Source organism: Notolepis coatsorum (genome assembly GCF_963971535.1).
Source record: "Notolepis coatsorum genome assembly, chromosome: 4".
In the NCBI taxonomy this organism is placed as follows: Eukaryota; Metazoa; Chordata; class Actinopteri; order Aulopiformes; family Paralepididae; genus Notolepis; species Notolepis coatsorum.
The window spans coordinates 62,408,045-62,435,056 of NC_140168.1; the positions used below are offsets into that span (position 1 = coordinate 62,408,045).

Genomic DNA, 27,012 nt, shown 5'->3' on the forward strand with positions numbered 1-27,012 from the left:
CTGATTGGTGCATGACAGTCACCGATCTTCTTCCATCATTTATTCTCCTGGGTCCCTCTCTGGAGCTTGGCGTGCTCCGCCCGAACGTATCCAGTCGTAAGCTGCTGACTTCTCTCGCCAGGAAGTCGGCTAGATCAAGGAGGGATGGTTCGGGGCCGTTAGGATCCCGGTAGTCCCTCTGCCGCCTAAAACGCTCTTGTCTTGCGGGTGGCAGCTTCTCCAAAATCCTCTCGACGTTAGAGTTGGCGTATAGCTCATGCATGCCCTTTTCCCGTTGCGCTCCCAGCATCCCTACCAGGGACTGCACTTTGATTGACAGGTTGTCTAATGAGCGATTGTCTGTTGCTGGGGGTAGGCGATCAATATGCCTTATCTCTTGGATTACGTAATCCCATATACGTCCATATCTCTGGTCCAGCGCTGCTAGGGCCGCGGTGTATGGGGTCGTAGAGGTGGCATAGGCTAGCGCTATATTGTGCGCTCGCGGTACTTTCAGGTGCTTCAGTAATATTGCATACTTGTGGCGTTCATCAGCGACATCCACCATCATTGTCTCTAAGCACATCCGGAGCTCCGTGTACTGTGCTCGATTCTCATAGGTGAAGTCTGGAAACGACGGCGTGGCAATGTATGACGCCGTGGATGGCTGATACATCGGCGAGCGTTGGGGGAGAGACCTCCTAGGCGAGTCTCCTCTTGCGCCTCTCTGTGGGCTGGTACCGACAGGGTACCATGGCCCGCTGGTCCAGGTGCTATTCCTCGGGGCTGGTCGTGCGTCGTGCTCACCCGTGAATAGAGTCGGGGGTCTGTAGCGCAGCGCCGCGGGGGTATAGCCTGGGCTGTACTGGACCTCCTGGTCCGGTGGAGTACTGTGCTGTCGTCGGGCTTGGTTCTCCTCCTCTCCCTCTTCTTCTTCTATCAGGTCCTCTAGATCCTGTAGTCGTTTATTTAGCTTCTCCGCAGTGTATGCCGCTCCTTCCTTGTAGCTGGGTCTCGCTTGGACCGGTCTGGGAAGGGGGTCTGCGGGGGGTATAGGCTTGGTCTGTTGGTCAAGTTCAGGGTCGCTTGCTCGGTTAGGAGATGCTGCCCTTGACTGTTGTCTCGACGAGTTCCTTGAACCCCTGGCGGAGGGAGAGGGTGTTGCCTTGAGGATCAGCTGCTCCATTAGTTGCGCTTGTAGCTTGTCGCGCTCGGCTTGTAATCTGTCGCTCTGTTTCGCGCTGGATGAGAGCGAGGTCGCGCTCTGCGTCTCTTTGGGCACCGGCAGCGGCGCGCTGGGCGTCGGCCCGGTCTCTTGCCATATTCTCTTCCGTCTGAAGGCGTCTCATCTCCAGGCGTATGCGCTCGTCTTCGCTCCGTTGCTGCGCTTGGAGTTGTTCGCGCTCGCTAAGCGTCTGTGCTTGGAGTCGATCGCGTTCACCCTGAAGTCGATCGCGTTCGGTAGAGGCTGTCAGGCTGACGAGGAACGCCTGTTGTAGCATCCTCTCCGCTTCGCTGGGGGAAGGCGGTTGTGGAGGTGAGCCGCTCCTGGGTGAGCCGCTCCTGGGTGTACTCGTTGGGGAGTCCTGGAGCTCTATTTCCTCGGCGCTCTCCTCCTCTTCTTCCGTGCAGAGTTCTCTCTCTGTAGGGTTGTCTTCCTCCCGGGGCTGGTCGGGGACTACTTCTTCGGTATTGGCGGGGGGTAAAGGCATGTCAGCTCCCTCCTGGTCCCCACCGTGAGCTTGGTCAGTTACATTAGAACCTACTAGGGCCTCTGTGGTCGGGGAAACCTGGTCGTTAAGGTCAGACATAATTTTACTTTCTACTTTTACCGTGTTTACCGTTTGTCGAAGGCTAGGTAGTTGACTGACAGCGTAATCCTCTAAGTACTGAGGTGGCTGTCGTCTGCGCTGCGGGCGTTCTACGTTAGGAGGACCGTTTCGTGGAGTGTTCATCATAGGCCATTTTAATATTAATAACACTATATTAATATTACACTAGTTACCATCCGGCTCGAAGGACCAATTGTAACTGAGGGGTACAATTCCCTGACTGTATTGATAAGTATGGTATTATTAAACCACTACCTCTTGTACTTTAACTTCTGGCCATCCAGTACATGATATAGATATGATGAACACTTTCCCACCTGATGAAACGAAGTCCACACAAATGTACAAATCGAATATTTTATATAGCAAAGGGTATATACAACGTTCACTTGATGACATTTATGATTTGAAATGCACTTGTATGGCAAATGAGTATTCGTAGGTAAATCAACATTGAATGTCCAATCTCTGGTTACGCAGGGAGTAAGTATACAACCCGGTTCTTTAGGGAACTATAGCGATGGTACTTAAATGATTATAGCTGGATACACTAAGGGGGGGGGGGGGTCCCGCTGGTTGTAAGACAGTAGGAGGGGGGGTTAGAAGAGCCGCTGGCGGTATCCCATCTGGCCGACGATTTCTTGGGAGAATTCAGAGTCCTGAACACGATGCCCACAGAACCTCGGTCCGCAGATGAATACAGCTGGACCCTCTGGTGGACGGTAGCTGCCGGTCCACAACGGAGAGACGTGAGGCGACCTCACTGGTGTAGAGCGCCGTCTCACCTGGACTCCTCTCCGGGGGGTAGTTCCAACACTCAGCAGTGTTGGCCGTTATCCATGGAATAATCAAAGCACCCAAAGCATGTAGATAATCCAAGCCGTGGAAGGCTCGCCGTCGTCCGGGTAAAGTAATCCAATGTACAGGTCCACTCGTCCTGGCCCGGAGCTCCTCGGATGCAAGCACCACAAGTGGTCTGCCCAGCCTGGTTAAGACTCCAGATAATCGTCAGGAACGATGGGGGTGCTGCTCACTTTATAACTCTAACCGAACGATGCACCATACATAATAGACTATTATTAGCTTAATAGAAATACGTCCAACTCGACGGTATAGTGCCAAACTATGACAATTCAACTATTAATCCACACGATATCTCAATGCCTATTCTGAGGCCAAGTAGGCCTTACTGCACCACACGTGCGTCGTGGGTGAGGCTTCGCGTCTGTTACTAGGTTGGAGGGTAAAGAACTAATGGACTAAAAGAAAGTTCTACTTTACTTGCGCCATATATATATGCGCTGTGAACAAATAGTACCATTCGTATTTCGCCAGACGTATTCCTACGCGGAACCGGGCTTGCCACGACATGTTGGTCGGCACGATTGAACTTGAACCTAGGGGTATGGCTGCTGGCGCCAGGTTCTCGTCCAATGGTAGAATGAAACTATTATGGGCTGTTTAGTAGACTAAAGGGATATTCAGTGCATATTGTACAAGGAATATACAGGGGATATCAAACGATATACAGATACTATTAAATATATATCCATAAATAAATATATATATTCGGTTTAATCTGATCCTTCACAACAGTACACATACAGATACTGTTGATAATTATTTTATCTCCCTACAAACTTATTTTATTATTATTATTCCAGAGCTCTCTCAACAAGCCTAAAACTACAGTACACCTCTTAATTAAACATTTTAGGTTACAAACGTACACATGGATTAGGATATATTTTATTTCTGATGGTTAGGAGGGAAAAACAGGAAGATATGGTGTAGCGTGCCGTGCACCTATCAGACAAAAGATTGGATAGTATTGACTGCGTTACCGTGTCTGATCAAATGCTTAACAGTTAGCCTAAGGTCTTCTCAGAAACTCCAAACAAGATTAGTCCCACTCCCTGGCACCAGGCATCGCCTCATCAAGAAGTTCAAGAAGTTCAACTAGCCTCTAGTCCTCTTTGCGAGCAGATTGACCTCAAAGGGCCTGGCTAATAACAGCTGGTGGTTGTTGATCACAACTCCTTATCAAGTAATATATTTAACACAACCTCCCTTATTACTTTAATGGAATCTTTCATCCCCGGATTTATTGTGTGCTTTTACTAGATTGTATTTTTAAAGAGTGCGTTTGTTAGAATTATAATTAATTACATTGTTCTTAAAGGTGGATTAAGCATTTTGTGGAAACAAATTAGTTTACATTTGCAGAGCCTGAAATTAGTTTACAAAACATCTTTAACATACTACTATGTAATTCTGTGAATTATTCTATCTTATGCCATCATACATCAAAACTAAATAGTGGTCCCTGCCTTTGTAAACAACAACAGTGAATGGTTTTCTAGCTTCAGTGTTCCAGGGAGTCAGGGACCCATTTTTCTTCTGAGAGCAGTTTGTTTATTCAGTTGTGAAAATATACCACCGTAGAATTTTTCACTTTTTAGTTTCTCTCCCAAAATTACATTGTCCATAGATTAGTGATTGAAAGGTTTTTGTAGATGAGTTGATTTAATTCTAGTTGATTGATGAGTTTGTTGAATTATAATCAACCAAGAAGCCATCACATCTGCATCTATATTTTATCTATATCTACTTACGTTATATATATTAAGCTCATAAATTTTTTCTAACTCAGAAGTGGGAAAAAACTCTTATTTTCACAACTTAATAAATAAACTGTCCTCATCATGTCCCTGGAACACGGTCTGAAGCTATCAACAGTGTCACAGTGTCAAGCATATGTTTGTTTTCTAACTTCGACTTATGATGACATAAGATGTTTGGTAAATTGATTGCAGCCTCTACAAATATAAACAAAATGTGCTCCCCCAACTAAGCTAAGCTTCAGAGGAAAATGTGTAAATATGTAAATGCCCTGTCATTTGAGTGAGAGATGAAAGAAACCAATGAGTCAATTGGGTCTCATTCCCGAACAAATTTACGACCAAAAATGTCCTCTTAGGCAGATTTCTGCCCATTTAAGACATATTAGGGCTGGTAGCGCGAGTCCCCAAATTTTCCTGAGATCAGATTTGAGCGTGGCTGAGAGCAGATTTAAGAGTGCTGAGGAGCACACTTATGATTGATTGACTAATTGAAAATTGTATTAACTTGACAGACTGTGTTCTCATAGTGATTCCTTCATGTTAACGCTACAGGCCTCCTTGGAATTAATAACTTAATCATAATTAAAATAAATATGACAATATTTGTACGATAAGAAATTACGCATTTGATGTCGGAAAAATAAATAATATGGATTCATCTGATCACAGGGCAGCTGCTTAACCATATCTGAACCAGCTATTTTGGACAAATGTGTAATTACTTTAATTACTCAGATATTCAAACACAATTATGCAATTATTGTGAAATGATTGAAAATAATAATTATTGAATGCCTTCTGTGGAATTTGTATTTCTTATTTGTTACACATCTGTTTTAATGATTAATTATATACATTTGAAAGAATGCAGGTCAACATGCAATATATCCCATTGATTGGTATACAATGGGACAGACCTTTGTTTGATTGATTGATTGATTGAAAACTTTATTAACAGATTGCAGAATGGGTACAGTACAGTACAGTACAGCTCAATTACATACAATTGTTAAGGGGATGCAGACCAGAGAAAGACGTTCGTCTTGTTTACATCAGGGTCCCCCATTTTCAATTCATCATAACATATATGACACACACGACATACAGATAGACAGTACTGCTACATCTATACATTTATGACATACCAGATTTGCAAATACAGTACTGTTTGTGATACAAAAAGAGTCCAGAAAAGAGAGTATACATTTGACGTAGAAACTGTTGGAGGAGGTTGGGTAGGTGGGGTTGGGTGGGGGGGGGGGGGGGGGGGACTGTACATTGGAGGTGGGGGGGGGGGGGGGGGGTTGGGTAAGGGGGGGGGGGGGGGGGTTGGGTAGGAGGGGCGGGTGGGGGACACTGTACAAGCAAAACTGTACATTGGAATATTGACAACCATACTTGGTCATTTACTGTACATTGGAGGGGGTTGATATAGCTATAAACCTGCATTCCTTCGAATATATCATTAATCAATTAAACTTATATTGAAATACACTATATAGCCTATACACCAACACTGAAATGACAGTGGATAAATAAATAAATAAGAACTAAAGCTAATTGCATGGAAATAGACTACATTAATATTCCATAACAAGTCTTGTGTGCGCCAGTATGGCCTACGTGTCTAATGAACAGTATAGGCTTAATATATTCTAGTTACTTGTTTCATTAGGATTTAGTAGATACTATGCTCTGCCTCTGCCCTACGTACAGTATAAGTACAGACTGTACCTATACTGTACGTAGGGCAGAGCATATAGTATCTACTAAATCCTAATGCAACAAGTCATTAATGGAATAATAAGCCTATACTGCATTCATTCATTACGCCGTAGGCATTAATGGAATAATAAGCCTATACTGCGTTCATTCATTACGCCGTAGGCATTAATGGAATAATAGCCTATACTGCGTTCATTCATTACGCCGTAGGCTACAGTATACTGCGCGCGCGCGTGTGTGTGTGTGCGCCCGCGCTGCGGCAGGTGTACCACGAGCTGTACTATATATGATGACAAATACATTAATCTAATCTCATTTTGATGGGTCGCGCAAGACTCGCGAGGCACTTCCGCATCCATTTCCACACAGCTGCGTCATTACTTTGCCTTATAAGGGGCTCTGGAGGCGTTGTTTTGTATGCAAATGACCTGAACGGGAACGCGCTTTCGAGTTTAAGACAGAATGCCATTCTCCAAGCAGATATCAGATCATATCACAGCTGTGACCGTTTCAGCCCCTTAAGACATATTACCAGCACGTTCTGGACTCAGAGTGAACTTGTCATTGATTCTGTCTCAGTGGGTTCCAAGATAAGTCTTCCAAGAGAACTCTTTGAAAAAATTTGGAGAATGAGACCCATGAGTTCAGAGAAATAAAAGCAGAGAAATAAATGAAAACCACCAAAAGATTTATTGGGACTGTCTTAACCATTTCACTACCACACTACCAAAGGGTTAACCCTTTCACTGCAACAATACAGAAGGTTAACCCTTTCACTACCACACGACAAAGGGTTAACCCTTTCACAACCACACTACAGAAGGTTAATGGCAATAGTTTTGCACATAATAGTCAACCCAATTGTAACTGAGGGGTTACAAAACCCTGACTGTATTAAAGATTGTGATAGATTAAACCACTGCTAGGTATGTACTTTAATTACTGGCCAGACAGTACATCTAATATATGACGGACACTCATAATAACACGGCACTGACAAAGAAATAGTATTTGAGGGTATTTATTATTATGCAATAATTGGTTACAGAATGAGAATTAGGGTCGCGCTTGTATGGCGAAGAATAGGCATAAAGTCAGTCAGTAGCATAAGTCACTGGGAATAGAATGATTCCTACAATGGGTACTAGGCTAACGCCGCCTGGCGTATAATAGCAATTATAGAGGGCAACGCTGGTACCGCCTGGAGACAATGGGTTCCTCCCAGAGTTGTAAGGTCTGGAGGAGAGAGGAATGTTCGGATACTCAGTCTGATCAATTGAAGAAGAAGGGGATTCACGTACAGAAGCCAGTCCTTGTAATCCAACGCTCAGCAACAAAAGCAATAACTGTAATCCAATGCTCGATAGCAAACGATGATAGCCAGCTAGCCTCGGTCCATGAGGCCAGCCCGAATGTAGATCCTCACGGTGTTTAAATCCAAACGACAGTGGAGATAAACGATGCTCTTCTCCGGGTAATACGTTCCACAATCTATATAATCCAACCAGTAATGGTTCTGCAATCGCCGCCGTCGGTTCTCCTGTGCACATGTCCAGCAGGTTCTCCGACTAGGCCTCCACGTGTGCTGGTACCAATGTATTTAGTCCACGCGCACTGGCTAAGGTCCACTAGCTAACAACGGACGAACTGCTTGGTAATGCTACACACGAACGAACTGTGGTTGGCACGATATACAATAAATTAACGACTATTTACTTCACATTAAACTAAGTCGAACTTGACGTTACTGCATTAATCTGACACTTTACTATTCAATTCGCACGTGGTTCTCAACGCTCTGTTAGACGCACTGCTGCTCACTTCACTACACGTTGACTCGGGATGAACTTGATGAACAAACTACTGTTCGCACCTGCCGCAGCATATATACTTAAGTGGTTATCTAGTCCCAAACCTCAGTTCTCGTCTCGAATCAATACACTGTCTCCGGGCATGTTACGACATGCCCAGGCTCGTCTTTGAACCTGACTTTGGGGGCTTGCGGTCTGGCGCCGAGGGCGTTATCCAATAAGGAGAGCGAATATTACTATGATTCGAACGCCGGCTTAAAGGGATATACCGTGTATATATAAATAATATACAATGTATATAAAACAATAAATGTAGATTCTCAGCTTTAATCTGGCCCTTCACAACACAATGCAAAGGCAATGCCATGTATATCGAAAGGCCTGAATAGGTCTTGCCTCAAATATTTACATAGCTAAATGAGTTGCTATTTATCTACCTACCTATCTATTTATCTATCTATTGGTCTGTGTCTATTGGTCCATCTGTCTATATCTGTATCTCTCTATTAATCTGCCTGCCTGTCTGCCTGCCCACTAGCTGTGATAAGTCATCCCCTTATGTGTTGAGACTGATGAAAAGGACGTATTGTGGGGGAGACAAAGAGCAGAGGGGTCTAGTAATGGTCTATAATCCAGTAATAATGTAACTTGACTTCACACAAATTGCAACAAAAGCTATTATACTTGTATCATACCCCTAAATATATCCTCCTTGACATACAAAAAGTCTTAACTCATTGGCTGCCACGCTGTTTCCGGGATATGGCTATGCGCTGCCACGCTTTAAACCAATGGAGTCCGTCACCTTGTTTGCAGGGCTATAACTATATTCTATAGTATAGCTATGGATGCAATACTATGGCCCATTTGACATCGAGTATCTATCGTTCAATATGTGAAAAAGAAAAAAAGTTTCCATCCATACATTCCCGTTTTATACCGTGGTGAATATAAGTATGGTTTTAGAGCGGTTTAGGGTAATTCCTGGGAGGCTAGTAATAGCCTGCGACGTGTATTATACTAAATCCATTGGCATTTCGTCCCTACACACGCTACAATAAAAAATTCAAATGCATACGATCGGTATTATGTTCCATCATGAATGCATGAAGGGGGGGGGGTCGTTTCTGATTAATTGATTGTCAATAACGGCATTCGTTAGTACAACAACATACGCTGATCAGGGCGATGGCTATGAAAACAAGGCACAATCAAGCTGAAATTTACGTTAAATTGCTCTTACCTGTGGCCGGTGGGTTTCCAAAAAGAATATTCCAATTATTTGATTGCCATCTGGTAGATCGTATGTCCATTTGGCCCATGACATAACCCACCACAGCATAATGAATCGGGGGCCCCGAAAACGATTCAATGCGATCGGGTGAAGCCCTAGGTTCAGGTTAGTAGAAAAGAGCGCCCGGCGCGTTTAGCGTGTGGCACAGCCCAATACACAAGGTTTCAAATGGTGCTCGATACCGCCGCCTTGTATTGCACTTTAGCGATCTCAGACTCAGCCCCATGATAACACCAGGCTCCCTGGATGGATAATGAATGGAAATATCGAATAAAAGAAATAACAAGTATACTCGTTGTTGGCATTCATCGATTGGCGGCCAATAACGAGTTAATGGGGGCACCCCAGTGGCACACCGCATAGTGCCTCTCACACCTACCCGGCCGTCCCAGGTTCGCCTCCCGCTCCCGGACTGATTTGTATCATGTCCTCCCCACATCTTCTCCCGTTCTCCCTCTCCTCTGTTGCTCTTGTATGGCCAATAAAAAGCTGTAAAAATGCTAAGATAAATCTAAATAAATATATATAAAGTCTTAATGAATAACCTGAAGGGAAAATCCTGAAATCTGGGAAATTTTAAATGTCCCTTGATCTCTCACCTCAAGATATCTGAATGAAATTATATGATTTATTTGCATGCAGTACAAATGTGTTTTTTTTCCTGCCTGCTCTTAAAATGGTTCATTTGAATATTTCTGCATATAGGGTCCCTAAACAGTCTGGGTATGACTGGACAGCTGAGACCCTGAGACTCTGAGAATCCAATGAGCACAATTGTATCAATGTGTAATGATGTTAGTACCTATAGTAGCTATTTCATTGTAGTGAAACAATTTTTTATATATATTTTTATTAAATAAATAAAATGAAATACAAATGTTACCTCATTGTATAAAATTCCCTATTGTGATTATCGTGATAATCGCAGCTACCTGAAACTTTACAACCACAAAGTGCTTTTTCATGGTCAGACATGACCGACAGAGGAGGAGAGGATGAACGGGAGAAGAGGCGGGGAAGACAAATGTCACCGGGAGCGGGAGGCGAACCCGGGACGGCCGCTTTGCGGTGCGCCACGAGGGTTGTAATGTTCTAACTTACAACAACTTCTAAGCCTTTGTACACTCTAAAGCAGGGGTCTCAAACTCAATTTACCTGGGGGCCGCTGGAGGTAGAGTCTGGGTGAGGCTGGGCCGCATCAAGTATTTATTTTTATTTGTATGGAAATGTATGGTTGAAACATGCAAACATTCAAATGCACACACACTAATAAGCATTGGAGGCTTTAGGGTGGCTACGTGGCGTAGTGGGCAAGGCGCTCGCCACAAATGTGGAGACGCTGGGCTCGCCTGTTCGAGCCCAGCACTCCACATTGCTTTCAGTTAAGCTGGTCGTTCATCATACTAATACACATTGGCCGTATTAGGTGGTGGGAAACTGATGGGTGGGGATCGGGCGTTGTGGACAGCGACTCCTACAGGTCGGTTGGTGCGCCTGCGCAGTAGAATCAGGAAGTGTCGGGGGCAGCGTGAGCCTCCCACGCGTTACTCCTCGCCACTGAGAGATCGAGCTGCGCAGGTGAAAAGATGCGACTGCTGTTACCTCAAGTACCGGAGGGGACTTGTGCTATGTATGACTTAGTCCACATTGCAGCCGGCTTGTGGGAGGCAAGAAACAGCGTTTGTGACAGGGGAGGGTTGAATTGGATGATACGAAATTGGGATGGGAGAAAATATAGAAAATGGGAGAAAAAGTGGATAAAAAAAAAGCATTGGAGGCTTTTAACCAGGGCCAGACTGGGGAAATCATTCAGGCCAGGAAATATAGTGCGAAATATAGCCCCAGTCAGGCCTTTTTAAGCGGGGGGTCTGGGGGTCCCCCACCAGGAAATTTTTTGTTACAAAGACTTCATTTCCTGCATTCTGGTCAGGAATTGTTTTATTTGTACCCTTTAAATGCCAGTGTTTGTGATGACATGACTGCAAAAAAAATTTAAATAAATTGGCCCGCGGGCCGCGAGTTTGAGACCCCTGCTCTAAAGTATAAACCTTTAATGGGCCCTTAACCAAAAAATAAACCCAAGTTTATTACAGATTTATGAGTAGAAGAACTTGACACACAGTTCTGAGCTGTGAATCTATGAACGATGAAAATCTATGTGATCATGTGATCATAATAATAAATTCTCATCACTGATGTACTGTATGTGGGTTTGTTTTTGCTTCAAGGTCCACTAAGATAAGATAAGATATTCCTTTATTGATCCCCTTGGGGAAATTCAGGCATCATAGCAGCATGGGGGATGGGGGGGGGGGGGGGGGTACAGGTAGTAAAAACAACACAAGCAGTGTAAACAAATAAGTCAATATAATTTACTATCTAACTAACTGAAATATACAGTATTCACAGTGTCACATAAGGTGCAGTATGCATGAGGTAGTGTTATAATTGACTGTCTAACTAACTGAAGTATACAGAATTCACAGTATCACAGTGTTCACATAAGGTGCAGTATTCACATAAGGTGCACATAAGGTATGCATAAGGTAGTGTTATTGTTCTCCTTGGGTTCCTATTAGTTCTAGTTGAATGTCTGCAATCTGAGGAGGACGCAGCTGATATCCTGTATAGGTCCAGCCAGGGGAGAATTTGGCGTCTGTTTACTACTGCGCATGTGCGTTGGGCAAGAACGGCTCCGTATCCGGCTCGCGCAAATAACATGGCACCATTGTCGGCGAGTTTCCAAAACGAAAACACCCTTTCAGCGTTGCCACTAGGAAAACGCGTTTTCCTGCCAAAACGCTATTTCTTTTTAACTTGGACATGCAAACGTAATCATTCGAAAATACAACGTTGCTGTTTTACCCCAGTGTAACCATGGCCTTAGACAGCCCTGGCCTGCTCAGTGTCCCCTGCCATGAAGGCCCTCTTTTTTCTGTTCAGCAGGTGTTTAATGTCCTTGTTAATCCAGGGTTTGTTGTTTGAAAAGCAGCATACCTTTTTTGTGGGTACGATGCTCTCCTCACAGAATCTGATGTAGTCTGTGATGCAGTGGGATAGTCCATCGATGTCATCTCCATGGACCCTCTCAAACATGTCCCAGTCTGTCGACCTGAAACACTCCCGTAGCTCCTCCTCGATGTCGTCAGACCACTGTGGGACAGACCTGGTGGTCGGTGGCTGTCTCTTAATGATAGGCCTGTATGTAGGTACAAGCCTCACTAGATTGTGGGGGGGGGGCAGGGGAGTCACGCTGAAAGCCTCCTTCACATTAGCATACAGGAGGTCCAGCTACAGCATGTAGCTACAGCATGATCAAGTCTAGCATGCACAACAATGTAGGCTTGTACAGTCACCGACATATGGCTAAAAAGGCATTTATAGGATCATATTTTTCAAAACTTTCCCTTCATACAATTCCTTGGGGCTTGTTTTCTCTCACTCAGAAAAGATTGAGGACACGAAAGTTGAGTTTGTTTTTGTTGCAATTTGTGTGTGAGGCTGGCCCACATTTTTGGGTAAACTGCCTGGACTAATACAACAGGCGGTAGTGTTGCATAGTGATGTATGAGATGTTTGAAAAGGTTGTGGGCTACATTAGGCAATTGTCTAATGGGCACTTGGCCAGGGGACTTACTCTGTAACGATCCCTATACCCCAAACCAGATTTGATCTGCAAGAGTAGCCTTACTTGTGTGTATGTGTATGTATGTATATGTGTGTCCATGTGTGTGTGTGTGTGTGTGTGTGTGTGACTGTTTGCACGTGTGCATATACTGTATATATATATATATATATATATAATAATAATAATTTCCCTGTTCTACTCTATGTATTTACCTCAATGCTGTTCTGTAAGGCCTCTTATAAGCGTCTCCTTCCTTTAAACCTGTACTGTTGTTTTGGAGTAGGAATTTGAACCTTTGAAAAGTCAAAATAGGTTTATCTTTAGTGCTGGATAAATAGAGGAGAAAGCTGACTCCCTGGAACACAGTTGAAGCTAGGTACATTTTGGGGCATTTGTGTTTTCACATTCACATTTGAATAATTTCCTCCAGATAGCTTTAACTTTAACAGATCCGCACTTAAATCTGGATTATGTAATATGTCCCTACGATGACTTGGCTGATACACGCCTAAGGCAATCACAAAGCAGCGTTGGTGTGTTGGTGTTCAGTCAGTTAAACACACATTATGATCAAGTGGTACATTTTTTATATTTTTTTTATAATATTTTTCTCTCTTTTTTACATGAATAAAACAAAACATGACACCACATAATACAAGAATAATAATAATAAACAGAACAACACCTGACAATAATAACAATAACAATAATGACAATAGAATGACAGTAGAACAACAAAAATAATAAATACAGAACCTAAAAATACGAATTATAGAACGAATAATAATAATAATAATAATAATAATAATAATAATAATAATAATAATAATAATAATAATAATAATAATAATAATAATAATAATAATAATAATAATAATAATAAATTGTATTTGTATTGCTCTTTTCGTTCACTAGGATCCTAAAATGCACCCTGAAACTCTCACCGCTTCTTCACGCCACAATACCTCCCCTCAGCAAAACCCGGCCCACAGACAGAACCACTCCTGCCCCGTTGCCCTCACATCTATAATAATGAAGTGCCTTGAGAAGCTGCTGCTATAGACATCATTCTGCCAGCGGTCACCCCACAACTGGATCCCCTACAATATATTGTATAGACCACCGCAACACGTCCGCTATTCTTTTATTTTTTATCCACTTTCTTCTCCCCCATTTTCTATTTTTCTCCCATCCCAATTTTGTAGTATCCAATTCTTCCCTCCTTTGTCTTGAATGTTGCTAGACTATGCCTCCCACTGGTCGGCTGTAGTGAGGACAGAAGCCTTGCATCACGTGTCCCCTCCGGTACACGAGGAGGCAGCCTGTCGCATCTTTTCACCGCAGCAGCTCGAACTCTCAGTGGGAGGCTCACGCTGCCCCGCTACATCCTGCTTCCGTCGCACCGGCGTCACCAAACCGACCTGTAGGAGTCGCTGTCCATATCTGTCATTGAGGGGCGGGGGGACAGGAGAGGATATTATCAGGAATACAGGGAGTTGGAGGTTTAGAGTGAATATTCCCCTGTGGCGTGCCGTTTGGTAATCCATAGCTCTATCTTCTTTCAAATCTTCTGTAACTACCTTTTTCTTAAATAAATTACCAGTCTGTTAAATTGGAATAGCGTCTCCTGGTGTCAATCTACAAAGCCCATTCCACAACAATATAGTATCATTATTCTTGATCATCCATGAGAGAGAAACTATTGCAACCGAACTACTGCAACTGTTATCTTGCAGAGCCACTTTTTGTTGATGGTACGTCAAAACAGTTGAACCCTTCAGATTAAGAACCATATAAATCCATTTTAAGTTTCCCTAGATGAAGTGATGTTTCCAAACCTTATTATCTAAAGATGGTAAGTCGGAGCGTTATACATTTATAATTAAAAGGCAGTAGAGAATGAGTACTTTTAGCTGGCATCACATTCACACTCTGCAGTGATTTGGACTGACTCTACAACTGCAAATACATGGGCTGTCCAAAAAGCATTCAAAACTGATTGATATGGTTCTTTGTTCAAAGGGTTCAATTGTTTAAAGATGCTGTAAGTGTATTCTTTTGTTAAAATAAGTGGCTCTACATTCCGACATCTTTGGTCAGTAACATGGGTCTCTCCCAGTCCCTCCGCTCTGCAATAAACAGAATACATTTTCTGTTATCCCATTCCCACTTTATCCAATCAGGAGAGAGAACCAGTGTTTCCCATTAATTACCTAGACTGTGGCGGCCCTAATTTGTCCCGCCAGTTTTATAATGAACCGAACATATCTTTTGTATTATTTATATAAAACAAAAAAAAATTATTTAAATTTTTAAATATTTTTAAATATAAAGTTTGCCAATAGGGATGTATCAGTAGTATTGGCAGTGGTATTTTGTGTTTTGAGCACAAAGTTCATCATACTGTAGATCTAGCCTCTTTATTTTGCTCTCATAGTGCACCAGATTGATGCATTTAACTTTAAAATGTACCAAAAACTAATTTCCCCCTAGAGCAGTGGTCACCAACCTTTTTAAGCCCAAGATTCCTGACCTCGGCCTTGGTGAAGGCAAGATCTACCTATTGAAGCGTTGAGAGAAAAAGACAGCCAAGATTGTACTTTAAACTTAATTACTTTTATTTGCCTGTATTCTAATTACATGCAATGCTTTGGTCCAACATTAAAATGTCAAAGTAGAACTGTAATATGTACTTTCTCAGTCAGTAAAGTGCAGTAATCTTATGCAGCATCACTTTTCACATCAAAACAAAAGTAGAACTGTAATGTGGACTCTCATATTATTAACACTTTAATCGCCATGGGTTAAATTCATAATTTACCATCCCTCGCCAGCTCTTTTTGTCTATGGAGAAGTTCCCCTTCTTTGCAGGGCTATAACTTTTTAAATTCTATTGCTAAATTGCCATTATTATGGCCCATTCAATGTCCTATATGTATTGTTCAGGGTGTAGCAACGTTAAACTTTTTCATTCACATATTCATACTAAAATATGGTCTAAAGTATAAGTATGTTTTTATCGTTTTCTCCAGCTTTCTTCAGAACGTGATTTATAGCCCTAAATGCATTATATTGATGATCAAATACAGTTTGGTAGGAATCTGTGCGAGATGAAAAGTTTCAACTGGACGTGGTTCTAGAAGTTTCTACGCATCATCTGATGATGACCGGATGGGCGGGGGATCGTTTATAATTCCGTGGGCAGCGTTAGATGATTCATCCAGAGTGGGTCATATGTTCATCAGATCAGTTAGTAAAGAACACGTTAGAAAATAACGCTGAATCTTACCGTGGCTTCCTCGCTGGCAGATGAGCGTGGAACAGATTTTTTTCTATTATGGGATGTGGAAATGCCCGATCCATTTCCAGGTTGTATAATAGTATATACGTCCAAATAACGTTGTTTATTGAGTTAGGGCGAGCAATCTATTATCCAGTGTTTCAAGATGGAGTCGCGGGAGCTATAGCGAGTGGCCGGACCACATATGGATGAGCAAACGCATGGAAGTATTGATTGCGCCGTAACAAATCATTAAAAAAATATACCGTTAACTGGAATATGTTGTGCCTTTACACATATGTTGGATTATGTAATTGGTTTGTCATGACAAAACTAATAAAAAATCGCGATTTACCCGGTGGCTACAACAACACACAGTGACTACATTCATCATTGTTTACAATGAACGGAAATCGCGATTTTTTTATTAGTTTGTCATGACAAACCAATTACATAATCCAACATATGTGTAAAGGCACAACATATTCCAGTTAACGGTATATTTTTTTAATGATTCGTTACGGCGCAATCAATACTTCCATGCGTTCGGGACCTCCATTCATCAGAAAAAATCGGATCCGGGATTCGGCTCCCATCAGTCGGGCAAGAACTGCGGGTTTTCAGCCTCTCTCCTCTCTCCTGGTGCTTAAGGGGGAGCCGCGCTCGGCCAATCAGAGAAACGCGGAAGGCGCTCGGCCAATCAGAGAAACGCGGAAGCGCATGTTGGTTGCCTAAGGTGTTCACGCGACCAGGACACATACCCCACCGGCTTCCCACCCGCTAACACTGCCAATTGTGTAAGGGATGAATGACCAAGCAGGAGGTACCGCTGACAGCTGGATTAGATCCCAGAGTCTCTGCGGTGGTAGGCGAGTGCTTAGTGAGAGTTCTCTCTCCACTTATTTTATCAACAAAATACCACTTACAGCACCTTTAACTCAGATGAGTTGTATTATGTTGTAGCTCCTGACTTCAAAACAAAGTGAAAACATTTGTTTTGAGGATGTGTCTGACTAACAAGTCCAAACTATTTCCCTGCAGCAGATTTACTTCTCAAAGAAATATCAAAATCAGCTTAATATTTTCATTCACTTCATTATTGTTGTTCTATATCATACTAGCTTCCGCTCAGCGTCATTCTGCACTAACCTCACTTCGTGCACAGCACTGAATAAAAAATCCACAATGTACCTTTACATACTGACATCCGTCTGGCCACACCCCTATCCGCTTACCTTCATAAGCAGGTGTGTGGTCACCTACTCGCCTCCTTCTTCACTTTCACCACAAGGAAGTGCCTTGGTATATACCCCACTTGACGAGGTTGTTAGTTGAGTTACGTGTTTACATTTTTTCTTGCTTTTTTCTTTCTCTCATAAATTTTTAAAGAAAAAAGCTAAGTCATAATGTTTACCTCGGAGGGTCGCGCTAGCAACGTCACCCTTCACCAGCAGTTCTCCATTGCCTCCTCTGTTGTGCGTCTTGGAGCGGGGTTGAGGCCTCTTTCGTGGTCGGCAGCCACGCCCAGTAGGTGTCCGATAGATAGTTTGCCTCTCCAAGGAGCTGGTGCACCAGCGCTGTCTCCTGTGCGATGGCCTGGTTCCGGCTCTGGTTCCTTTGCCTCCGGGGAGTCGTCCGCTGTTGGGCGGCCAGCTCCTCTGGTTGCGGAGGATTTGAGACGCAAACTTTTTGCGTCTGCTCGCTCCCGTCGCAAGATGGTGGCTTGTAGACACGAACGGCCTGGTTTTGGTGAGTTGCTGGAGCCGGATGAGGATGCGTCTGATTCTCCATGGCCGATGGAAACAGAGGACTACATGGTAGAAGCGGACGGGTTCTTGTTCGACGCCCCGGTGGAGACATGTCCGCCGCCCGTCCAGGTAACACTGGAGGGGGGTGAGATGTCTCCTTGGGATTCCTCGTACGCAGATGTTGGGTTAGAACCTCCGACTCGGCGGCGGGATGCCCTGCTATCAGCCACATCAGAATGTGGCTCTGTAACCAGTAGTCTGCTGCATGTGAGGGACGCGAGCTCGGTGGGGGAAAGTATGCAGGGGGAACTGCGTGCTTTGTTCCCCAAGCTCATGGCGGCGGCGGCAGTCACAAACGGCGTGCCGCTGCCGCAGCCACTGCCTGTTCCTATTCCTGACGATCTCATAGGTCATCTATGGCAACACCGTCCTGTGAGAGGGGTGGACGTTGTCTGTCCATTTTTCCCCTCAATGGAGGCCTACGTCCGTCAGGGACAGGTGGTATCCCACATCATGGGCCTCACCCCCGCCTACGTGCAAGTCACAAGGGTGGTGGGTTTGGTAGAAGGCATGAAGGAGGGCGTGCCTCGGCTTGATAGGCCGATGGCGGCGCTCCTTTGTCCTGAGGTGGTGTGGGAGCCGTTACGGAAGCCGGTTCCCCAAGGGAAATCGGCGAGGCGGTTGGCTTTCTGGAGTGACCAGTCATTTATCTCGGTGACGCAATCTCTGGCTGCCACTTCTAACATTGCGCAGCTGCCGAGATTCATGTCCGGGATACTGACGGGCGGTATGGAGCTGACTGATTTGCAACATGATCAGCTCGCCCAGTCTGCAGGAGCCATCCTGCATCTGATCCAGCCGCAGGCCATAGCTGCTGGGAAAGTACGCTCCCTGGCCACTCTAGTCCAGCGCCACCTTTGGCTGGAGCAGGCGCCTGTGCCGGAGAAGAAGAGGACTCCACTTCTGACGGCACCCCTCTCCGATGCTGGACTTTTCGGGTCGGCACTGCAATTGATGACCTCAACCTGCAGGGAGATGCAGGAGGAGCGTTCCGTGCTCCAGCCTCATTTCCCCCCGCCCGATGTCGCCGGTGGAGTCAGACGGCAGGCTCGTCGTCGGGGTTCCGCCGCCATAGCCGGCGCTGCTACCACCGCCACTGCTGGACCTTCGGCAAAGAAGGCCAGGAGGAGAGAGGGCGCCTCCGCCACTGCAGCCGGCCCATCTACGCCCGGAGGTGACGGTAGGGATCGTCATGACCAGCCTCTGATCGTTTACCGTCCCTCCGGGGCTCCCCGGGGTGGCAAGTCCCGAGCGGCTCGTGGCAGGCGTCGCTGAAAGTTTGACTTTTTCCCTCTGTGGTCCCCCCCTGTTCCCTTCCCAGCCCAAATATGATTTGTTTATAGAAAATAAAGAGTCCCTCCTAATAGGAGGGACTGTATTTTTTGTTACAAACTGTGTGTTTATTCACCAAACATATGATGGGGATACGACGTGTGAAACTTTCGCTAGTGTGGGTTTGATAGGAGGGCTAGACTTTAAGTCTTGTTGGTCGCTACATTCATGTTAGAGCTTAAGCAAGGCCTCATCTTACACTCGTTGAAAAAGGTTTTCTGCCTCGACCTGAATCTTCACATGAAGGTAGAGGTTAGTTGTGTGCTCTGTTGCTTAAACAGTGATTTTGAGCCGCAACACTATTGTGTTGGTCTGCAGTAATGCTTGTGTATGAAAAGTACCACGGTTCAGGCCGCTCTCTCTCTCTATCAGATTCCTGTGTCTTGCAACATAAACACGGGTGTCGGGTTCACACATACATAACTTGGCCTTGTTATAAACCCTGTTCACAGACGTGTCTGTGGCTAGCGTGCATTGAATTAGCTTTGCGCTGTTCATTAGCATACTGGCTACTTAAGGTATCATATGGCTGTTTGTTGTTGTCATATGCAAGGGTTGGGCTTGCGAGGGGGTACCGGATAAACCCCTCCTTCCCTCTTCTGATTGGTCAGGGGGTTTCTTGGACTCTCTTTTCATTCGGTCAGGGCCAAGCTGTTAGGCAGCTTGGCACGGGGGGGGGGAAGGGTTTCCCTGACTCCGCACCTATCACAGGCGGTGGAGTCATGGGTTTCCCCCGTCATAGAAAACGTCACTAGGCACGTTTCTATTGGACGACGGCTTCTGTGAGTTTTTTCAGACCCGTATGTAGGGTCTGTTATTGTCAAGTTGTCGGGGCAGAGCGTAGGAACTTACTGTTCTACTACGCTCGATATACGTGTGACTTGAGTCTGTTGGTCACATGACTCAATGTTACCGTGACTTTTCAATCTATGGCTCACGTGGGAAGTCTCTCTGAGGATTCCCGTCTCCTCTCTGTGGTGAGGGTGGTGGGATGTAAGAATGTAAAAAAATTTTACCCTCGGCCGTTTCACCTGGGATTCATGTCAGTCGGTGTTTCTTTCTTTTTAATAATAAAAAGAGTGAAGAATATGAAGCACGACAACTCCTTGTCGTTCTCCCAGGCGACTTGAAGGACCAATGTCTGGTGTCTGGTTAGACTATCCATTGATGTGTTTGGGTCTCGACGCGTACATAGTGCTGGCTCGGGGTGTTTTCTGATAAGAATCACGCAGGAGGCTAGTACGCCTTGGTTGCTCGTTATTAAAACAGCGGTTTTTTATAGGGCAACTGGGATGGGGGATTTTTTCCTCTTCCGAGCGCCTGTTACTGGGTCTCGACGGATTCTCATTCATATCTGGGGGATGTTAACAGAATAGATCAGAACATAGGTAGAGGGGTCTCACGCCCTTGGGGTGGGCCACTGAGCGCGGTACAAATGGGACCGTCTGGGTGGCGCCCTCTTTTCATGTTTTAGATCGACACGCATGCCTACCCCCTCTCCTGGAGTGGGGTGTCGGCGTGGTTAGGGCACGGGACTGGTTCTGGTCGCGCTGGTCCAGGTCAGTTAACCCGTTGTCCGCCGGGGACGCAGATCTGCTGTTCTGGTACCCTGAGGGACTTGTGCTTTTTTCGGGGGGAAAAATGCCAGGTCGGCCCGGGTGTCACAGGGTTGAGACCCTTTGTTGAGTACAGGTTGTACCCTGCGCTATCATAAAGGGGCTGGTTCTCCATTCTTTTCGCTCCTCTCTCATGCATGGCGAAGAGGGGGCTGTTGGGGTGGTCTTCTGGACCTCCTCTGGTAGCCCTGTGTGCTTCCCGAGCCGCCGGGCCCGGTCTGAAGTTGTGTTTCGACGACCCGTAGGCCTGGAATAACCCTTTTTTGAAAACTGAAACACTTTGTGTTGGAGCAGAGTCAACTCCCGGGTTACCCGGTTGAGTGTGCCCCTGCACGTTCATGACGTCTGCCAATCGTGTCAGCCTTCTCTGCCTCGACCCTTCTGGGTGGGGTTTTTTGGTGGAGGCTTTGTCATGGTGCGCAACAATGCCAGCATACGCCCCTTCCGCCGGGGTGCTGTTTTCAGTTGACCCCTTTGGCGCCTGTCTCGTCCGCAGTGCTCCAGGCTCGGGTCTAAAGCCTGCTGCCTGGTTTAAGGGATCGACCCCTCTGGGGTCGTCTCCCCGGTGCGCTGCCTGCTTCCGTTATGGTTAGCCTTTTGAGTGCTTCAAGTTACGGCCATGCTGACTGCCTGTGTTGCAGGGTCAGTGTGCCAGGCGGCGTACTAGTGGGGGGAAGGGCCCGCTCTTGGAGGGGCCCTGTCCGAATACGCTGGCGATGTGAGGGGCGGTGTCACTAAGTGACCGCCTGGTGAGGTCTTGATGCTTGGCGTCATTGACCTCTCCGGGCCCCATTTTTCCAGGGGATCCAGTCCCTTCAGTGGGTCTGGGTCTTCCTTCGCGCTCCGCTGCTACGGCCTTGCCACGGGATTGAGTTTGCTCTTGACCCCGTGATTTTGGAGGCAGTAACGAGGGTTGTTCCTTCCGTTCGTTCCCTGGTGGCATGCGGGTTGTGCGTGTGCGTAGTCGTGGGGTCAAGCCACGGTTTGCTCACCCTGTGCGTTGAGTTGCTCGAGTTTCTCTTCGCACGGTCGGATCCGTCTCCCTCCCATCCTCCAATAGGGAGGGTATCCTCCATTAGGGAGGGTCGGGGGGCTCGGTCCTCTCCGGTCTGATGGTTGTGGGGGGCCTCAGCGGAGTACATTTGTCGAGCTTCTGGCTCCCGCTCAGCTGCTGTTGTGCAGAATGACGCTGAGCGGAAGCCAGTATGATATAGAATGTAAGGTTATGTATATAACCAAGTTCTATGAATACTGGTGACGCTCAGCATCAGGACGCCACTGCGGCCCTTGACCTCGCCTTGTGGTGAAAGTTTGGGAAGGAGGCGAGTAGGTGACCACACACCTGCTTATGAAGGTAAGCGGATAGGGGTGTGGCCAGACGGATGTCGGTATGTAAAGGTACATTGTGGATTTTTTATTCAGTGCTGTGCACGAAGTGAGGTTACAAATCATGGTATAAAACGGGAATGTATGGATGAAATCATGTAAAACCCAGATTCGGCTCAAACAAGGGACTAAACAAGTTTCGCAATTATGCCACATCAATGTGGAACGCCCTACCTAAAGCTGTAAAGGAATGTGAATCACTACCCACTTTCAAAAACACTCTCAAAAAACACCTACGTGAGACTGCAATTCGAAACTGGCCCCTACAAATGTCCTAACCTAGTTGTAGTAAATGACCAAGTAAGGCTTTGTCAATATTCCAATGTACAGTGTAAAATGTGTGTGTGTCCCCTACCCAACCCCCCAACCCCCCCCACCTCCAATGTACAGCCCTCACCCAACCCACCCAACCCCACCCCACCACCCAACCAACCTCCTCCAATGTACAGTTTCTACGCCAAATGTATATACACTCCTTTTCTGGACACTTTTGTATCACAAACAGTACTGTATTTGCAAATCTGATATGTCATAAATGTATAGATGTAGCAGTACTGTCTATCTGTATGTCATGTATGTCATATATGTTATGATGAATTGAAAATGGGGGACCCTGATGTAAACAAGACGAAAGTCTTTCTCTGGTCTGCATCCCCTTAACAATTGTATGTATTGAGCTGTACTGTACTGTACCCATGCTGCAATCTGTTAATAAACTTTTCAATCAATCAATCAATCAATGCAGAATGACGCTGAGCGTCACCAGTATTCATAGAACTTGGTTATATACATAACCTTACGTTTTGTACTTCTCTGTCTTCTGTTTAGGGTACATCCCAAGCTACCTGGACAAGGACGAGTTGTGTGTAGTGTGTGGAGACAAAGCGACAGGCTATCACTACCGCTGTATAACTTGTGAGGGTTGCAAGGTAACGCAAGGCTAGCTATGAGTTATTATTGTTTTCTTAAAGGACCACGCCAACATTATAGACTTTGCACTTTGTTTACATATTTTGTTTTGGTCCGATGTATGGATTGGAGTTTAGTAACTTATTATAGTGTGAATTTCTTCAAAACTAACATAAACATTTACATAAACAAATAATGTAAACAAAGTGCAGTATCAAGCAAGACTCTTTTGCCTAGAGGTCGCTGTTTGACGGCATTACAGATTCTACCTTTAAGGCATGTATCTATCGTGAATTATCAAGTGTTATAATAGTGTATGAATTATTAAAAGCTCTTATAACATGTCTCCTGACACATTTGTTTAACTGTTCTATTACAACTGGTTATTGTCAACTGTCATTTCACTCATGCCAAGAGGTCTATTCTGTCCAGGGTTTTTTCAGACGAACCATTCAGAAGAATCTGAACCCGACGTATGCGTGTAAGTACAAGGGGAAATGCATCATCGACAAAGTGACCAGGAACCAGTGCCAGGAATGTCGCTTCAAGAAATGCATTGCTGTCGGCATGGCAACAGACTGTAAGTAATTATCACCTTATTGCAGCCCGCGACTGGGTCAGTGAGTTCCTTGAGTGTTTCTTTGATGGCATTTAATATGCTACAGTCTCTAACCTTATTAGCTTATTAGTTTAGTCAGTATCAAGTGTTATACCTTTTATGATTCAGGGGAACTTACCCTTTATTTATGGTGCAGTGTAAAGTCACCATCATACATTACCTTTGTGTGAGCATACAATATATGACATTTAAAAAGATTTATTAAATAAAAAACAGTGAAAAAACCTTGTGTTTTGTTGAATAAATGCATACGGTAGTTTACCAGGGAATTATTGTTTTTTCAACATGGAAAGTTCTATTTAGGTGTTTTGAACCTCCATGTGAAATTTGGTGCAAATACAAATGTTTCCTCAGTGAGTGACAGCCATTTATTTGGATATTGTTCTGGGCCTTTTTTAGCAGACAACGTACATTTTGGTGTTGCCTTCATATTAACTCAATGGATGCCACGCAGTTGAGCGTCATTTGTACTTACCACGCCAAGCTCTAAGAGATAGGAATAAGTGGCGGTGTTTGCAGGGCTATAACTATATTCTATATTATAGCTATGGATACAATACTATGGTCCATTTGACATCGGCTATCTATCGTTCAATATGTGAAAAATAAATATTTTTTTCATCCATACATTCCCGTTTTATACCGTGGTGAATATTAGTATAGTTTTAGAGTTATCCTGTCTAATCCCAGAAAACAATGCTATGCAGCAATACATGCATTTCACTAAAAGCGTTGCCGTTTCTCGCCTGTACACGCTACTATTTCTAAATCAAATCTATATTATCGGTATTATGTTTCATCATGAATGCATGAAAGGGTGGGGAGGGGTGTTTTTTTATGCTTTGATCGTCACCAACGGCATACGTTGTGGAGTAACGTTACACACATGTTGTGATCGAGGTGAAGTCATGGTTGGATCACAGCAGGATTGATATCATATAGCCCTTACCTTCACTAGGATGTACCCCAAAAAAAATTCCAATTATCTGATCGCGAGTCCCAGTATTGGTGTCGATCGTGTCGCCAACATAATCCGCCACACAGCATTCATCGGGAGCATTTGATGCTTCTCAATCCGATCTTTGCCCAACAAAGAAAAGTCAGACTGGAGACTTTTGATCGACGCACAGGCCAAGATATAATGTTTCAAAGGGTGCTCGATACTGCCACCTGGGTGGATGCGGCTGGTATTGCACTTTGGCATTCTCAGGATGATTCCCCATGTTAACCCCGAGTCTGTGTGCCTTTAATGAATGGAAATATCGAATAAAAGAAATAACGATGAAAACCCGACTATACTTGGGTTTTCGGGGGTCCTGGCGCTCAACGCATGGCGAGATAACCCGACTATCATCGGGTCTGGCGCTGATTGAGTTAAGGGAGTGTCAGTGGCTCAGGAGGTAGAGCAATCGTCTGGTAATCCGGAGGTTCCCGGTTCGATTCCCGCTCCTCCCGGGCAGCGTGTTGAGTGTCCTTGAGCAAGACACTTGTTCCCTCAAATTGTTCGCGATGAGCAGGTTGGCATCTTGCATTGGTCGCCATCTGTGTGTGAATGTGTGAGTGAATGGGTAAAAAAATAAATTTATCTAGAAATTTCAAGATTCTATGCCTTAGCACACTGCCAGTAAGCCTGTGGGCGATGGAGAGATACAGCTTAAATTTTGAGAATCTCCTGAATTCGGCAGTCACTGCACAAAATTGGGTAGCTGTGAGGAACATGGTGCCATGCCAAACAAAAATATAAAGACCCGTAACTAGGGATGTCTGATATTATCGGCCTACCGATATTATCGGCCGATATTGGCATTAAAATGTAATATCGGAAATGATCGGTATCGGTTTTCAAAAAAAATTATTACAAAATTAGATTTTCTTTTATTTTACATTTATTTAACCTTTATTTACCCAGGCAAGTAAGAACAAATTCTTATTTTATTTATTGTCAAAAGTATGCATAATTGTGTTAATTCCATGACAAGAGATATGTAATGTTAATTACCTGAAATTATTCCGTTTTTTTGGGGGGGAAACCCTGCATATATTGGTATCGGTTGATATCGGTATCGGAAATTAAGAGTTGGACAATATCGGTATATCGGATATCGGTAAAAAAGCCAATATCGAACATCCCTACCCGTAACAGTGGTTTTCTGTCTCGTGATATTTGTGTTTAATATTTTCATCAATATTTTAATTTAAACATTTTACCCCTGGATTCTGGTAGAGCCATTCATTCCAATGTTTCACGTCAGGCTGTTTTTGAAAGTACCTCAGTCCATGTACATTCACGGTTAAAGGCAGTAGAGGTAAAGTACTTCCGGATGATGTATCACATTCACACTCCAAGAGATTTTGATTTAAACAAGACAGTATCCCAGTCACTCAAAAAGTATTACAGGAAGAAAGAGAAGTTAAAGGGGAACTATTTTGCTATTTCTTTCACTATTTGGGCAATTTTACACTATTCCTGTGAGTCTATGGAACACATCTGTACGTTTTTTTTTCAATAAAATTCATTGTTTTGTATTTTTAATCAAGTACTTTGGTGCACCACTTTCTGCCCTTCCAGATTCCAAGCTGTTTTTGGCTGGGCTCCGCCCATACTCACAATGCGCTTTGAGTGATAGTCCCCCACCTGCACTGGCAGATACCTTTGGGGGAGAGAGAGAGAGAGAGAGAGAGAGAGAGAGAGAGAGAGAGAGGGAGAGAGAGAGGGAGAGAGAGAGAGAGAGAGAGAGAGAGAGAGAGAGAGAGAGAGAGACTAATTAATTTCACCGCGGGGGGGCATAATCCCACGGGACAATGCATTGGTAACTTGTTTCAAATGACAATATATACCCCCGTGAATATTATTGCATGGATCGGAATACGGGCGTGGGAGTGTGTGCTATGATATTTTGCAACAGGTTGACGGTGATACAGCGAGTGCTGATATGAGAGAGAGCGAGAGAGAGAGAGAGAGCTCCTCCCGTTTTATCTTGTTCTCTGTGTGTGTGATTCACGGTTTGTGTGTGTGTGTACAGCTGAAGGTCTCTGCTGTCGAAAACCGCTTCTGCATTATTTCCACTCGCTGCTCATATAAACGTATCACAGTTGATTGTGGGCGGGCGGTGGCAGATCAGCGCATTATTACGTAGGATAACAAGTCAATTCTGAATGGCTTGGTTCA

At 44.7% G+C, this 27,012-nt stretch overlaps 1 protein-coding gene across 3 annotated transcripts in view; it reads left to right on the top strand.

The window, feature by feature from the left end:
- Positions 1-27,012, top strand: part of thrb (thyroid hormone receptor beta) — a 132,318-nt gene that overhangs the window by 73,993 nt on the left and 31,313 nt on the right. For all 3 annotated transcript variants that reach the window (XM_084312564.1, XM_084312563.1, XM_084312565.1), the window contains 2 exons: positions 23,144-23,244; positions 23,657-23,804. In XM_084312564.1, the coding sequence (XP_084168690.1) occupies positions 23,144-23,244; positions 23,657-23,804 (249 nt within the window). The remainder of the gene's footprint in view (positions 1-23,143; positions 23,245-23,656; positions 23,805-27,012) is intronic.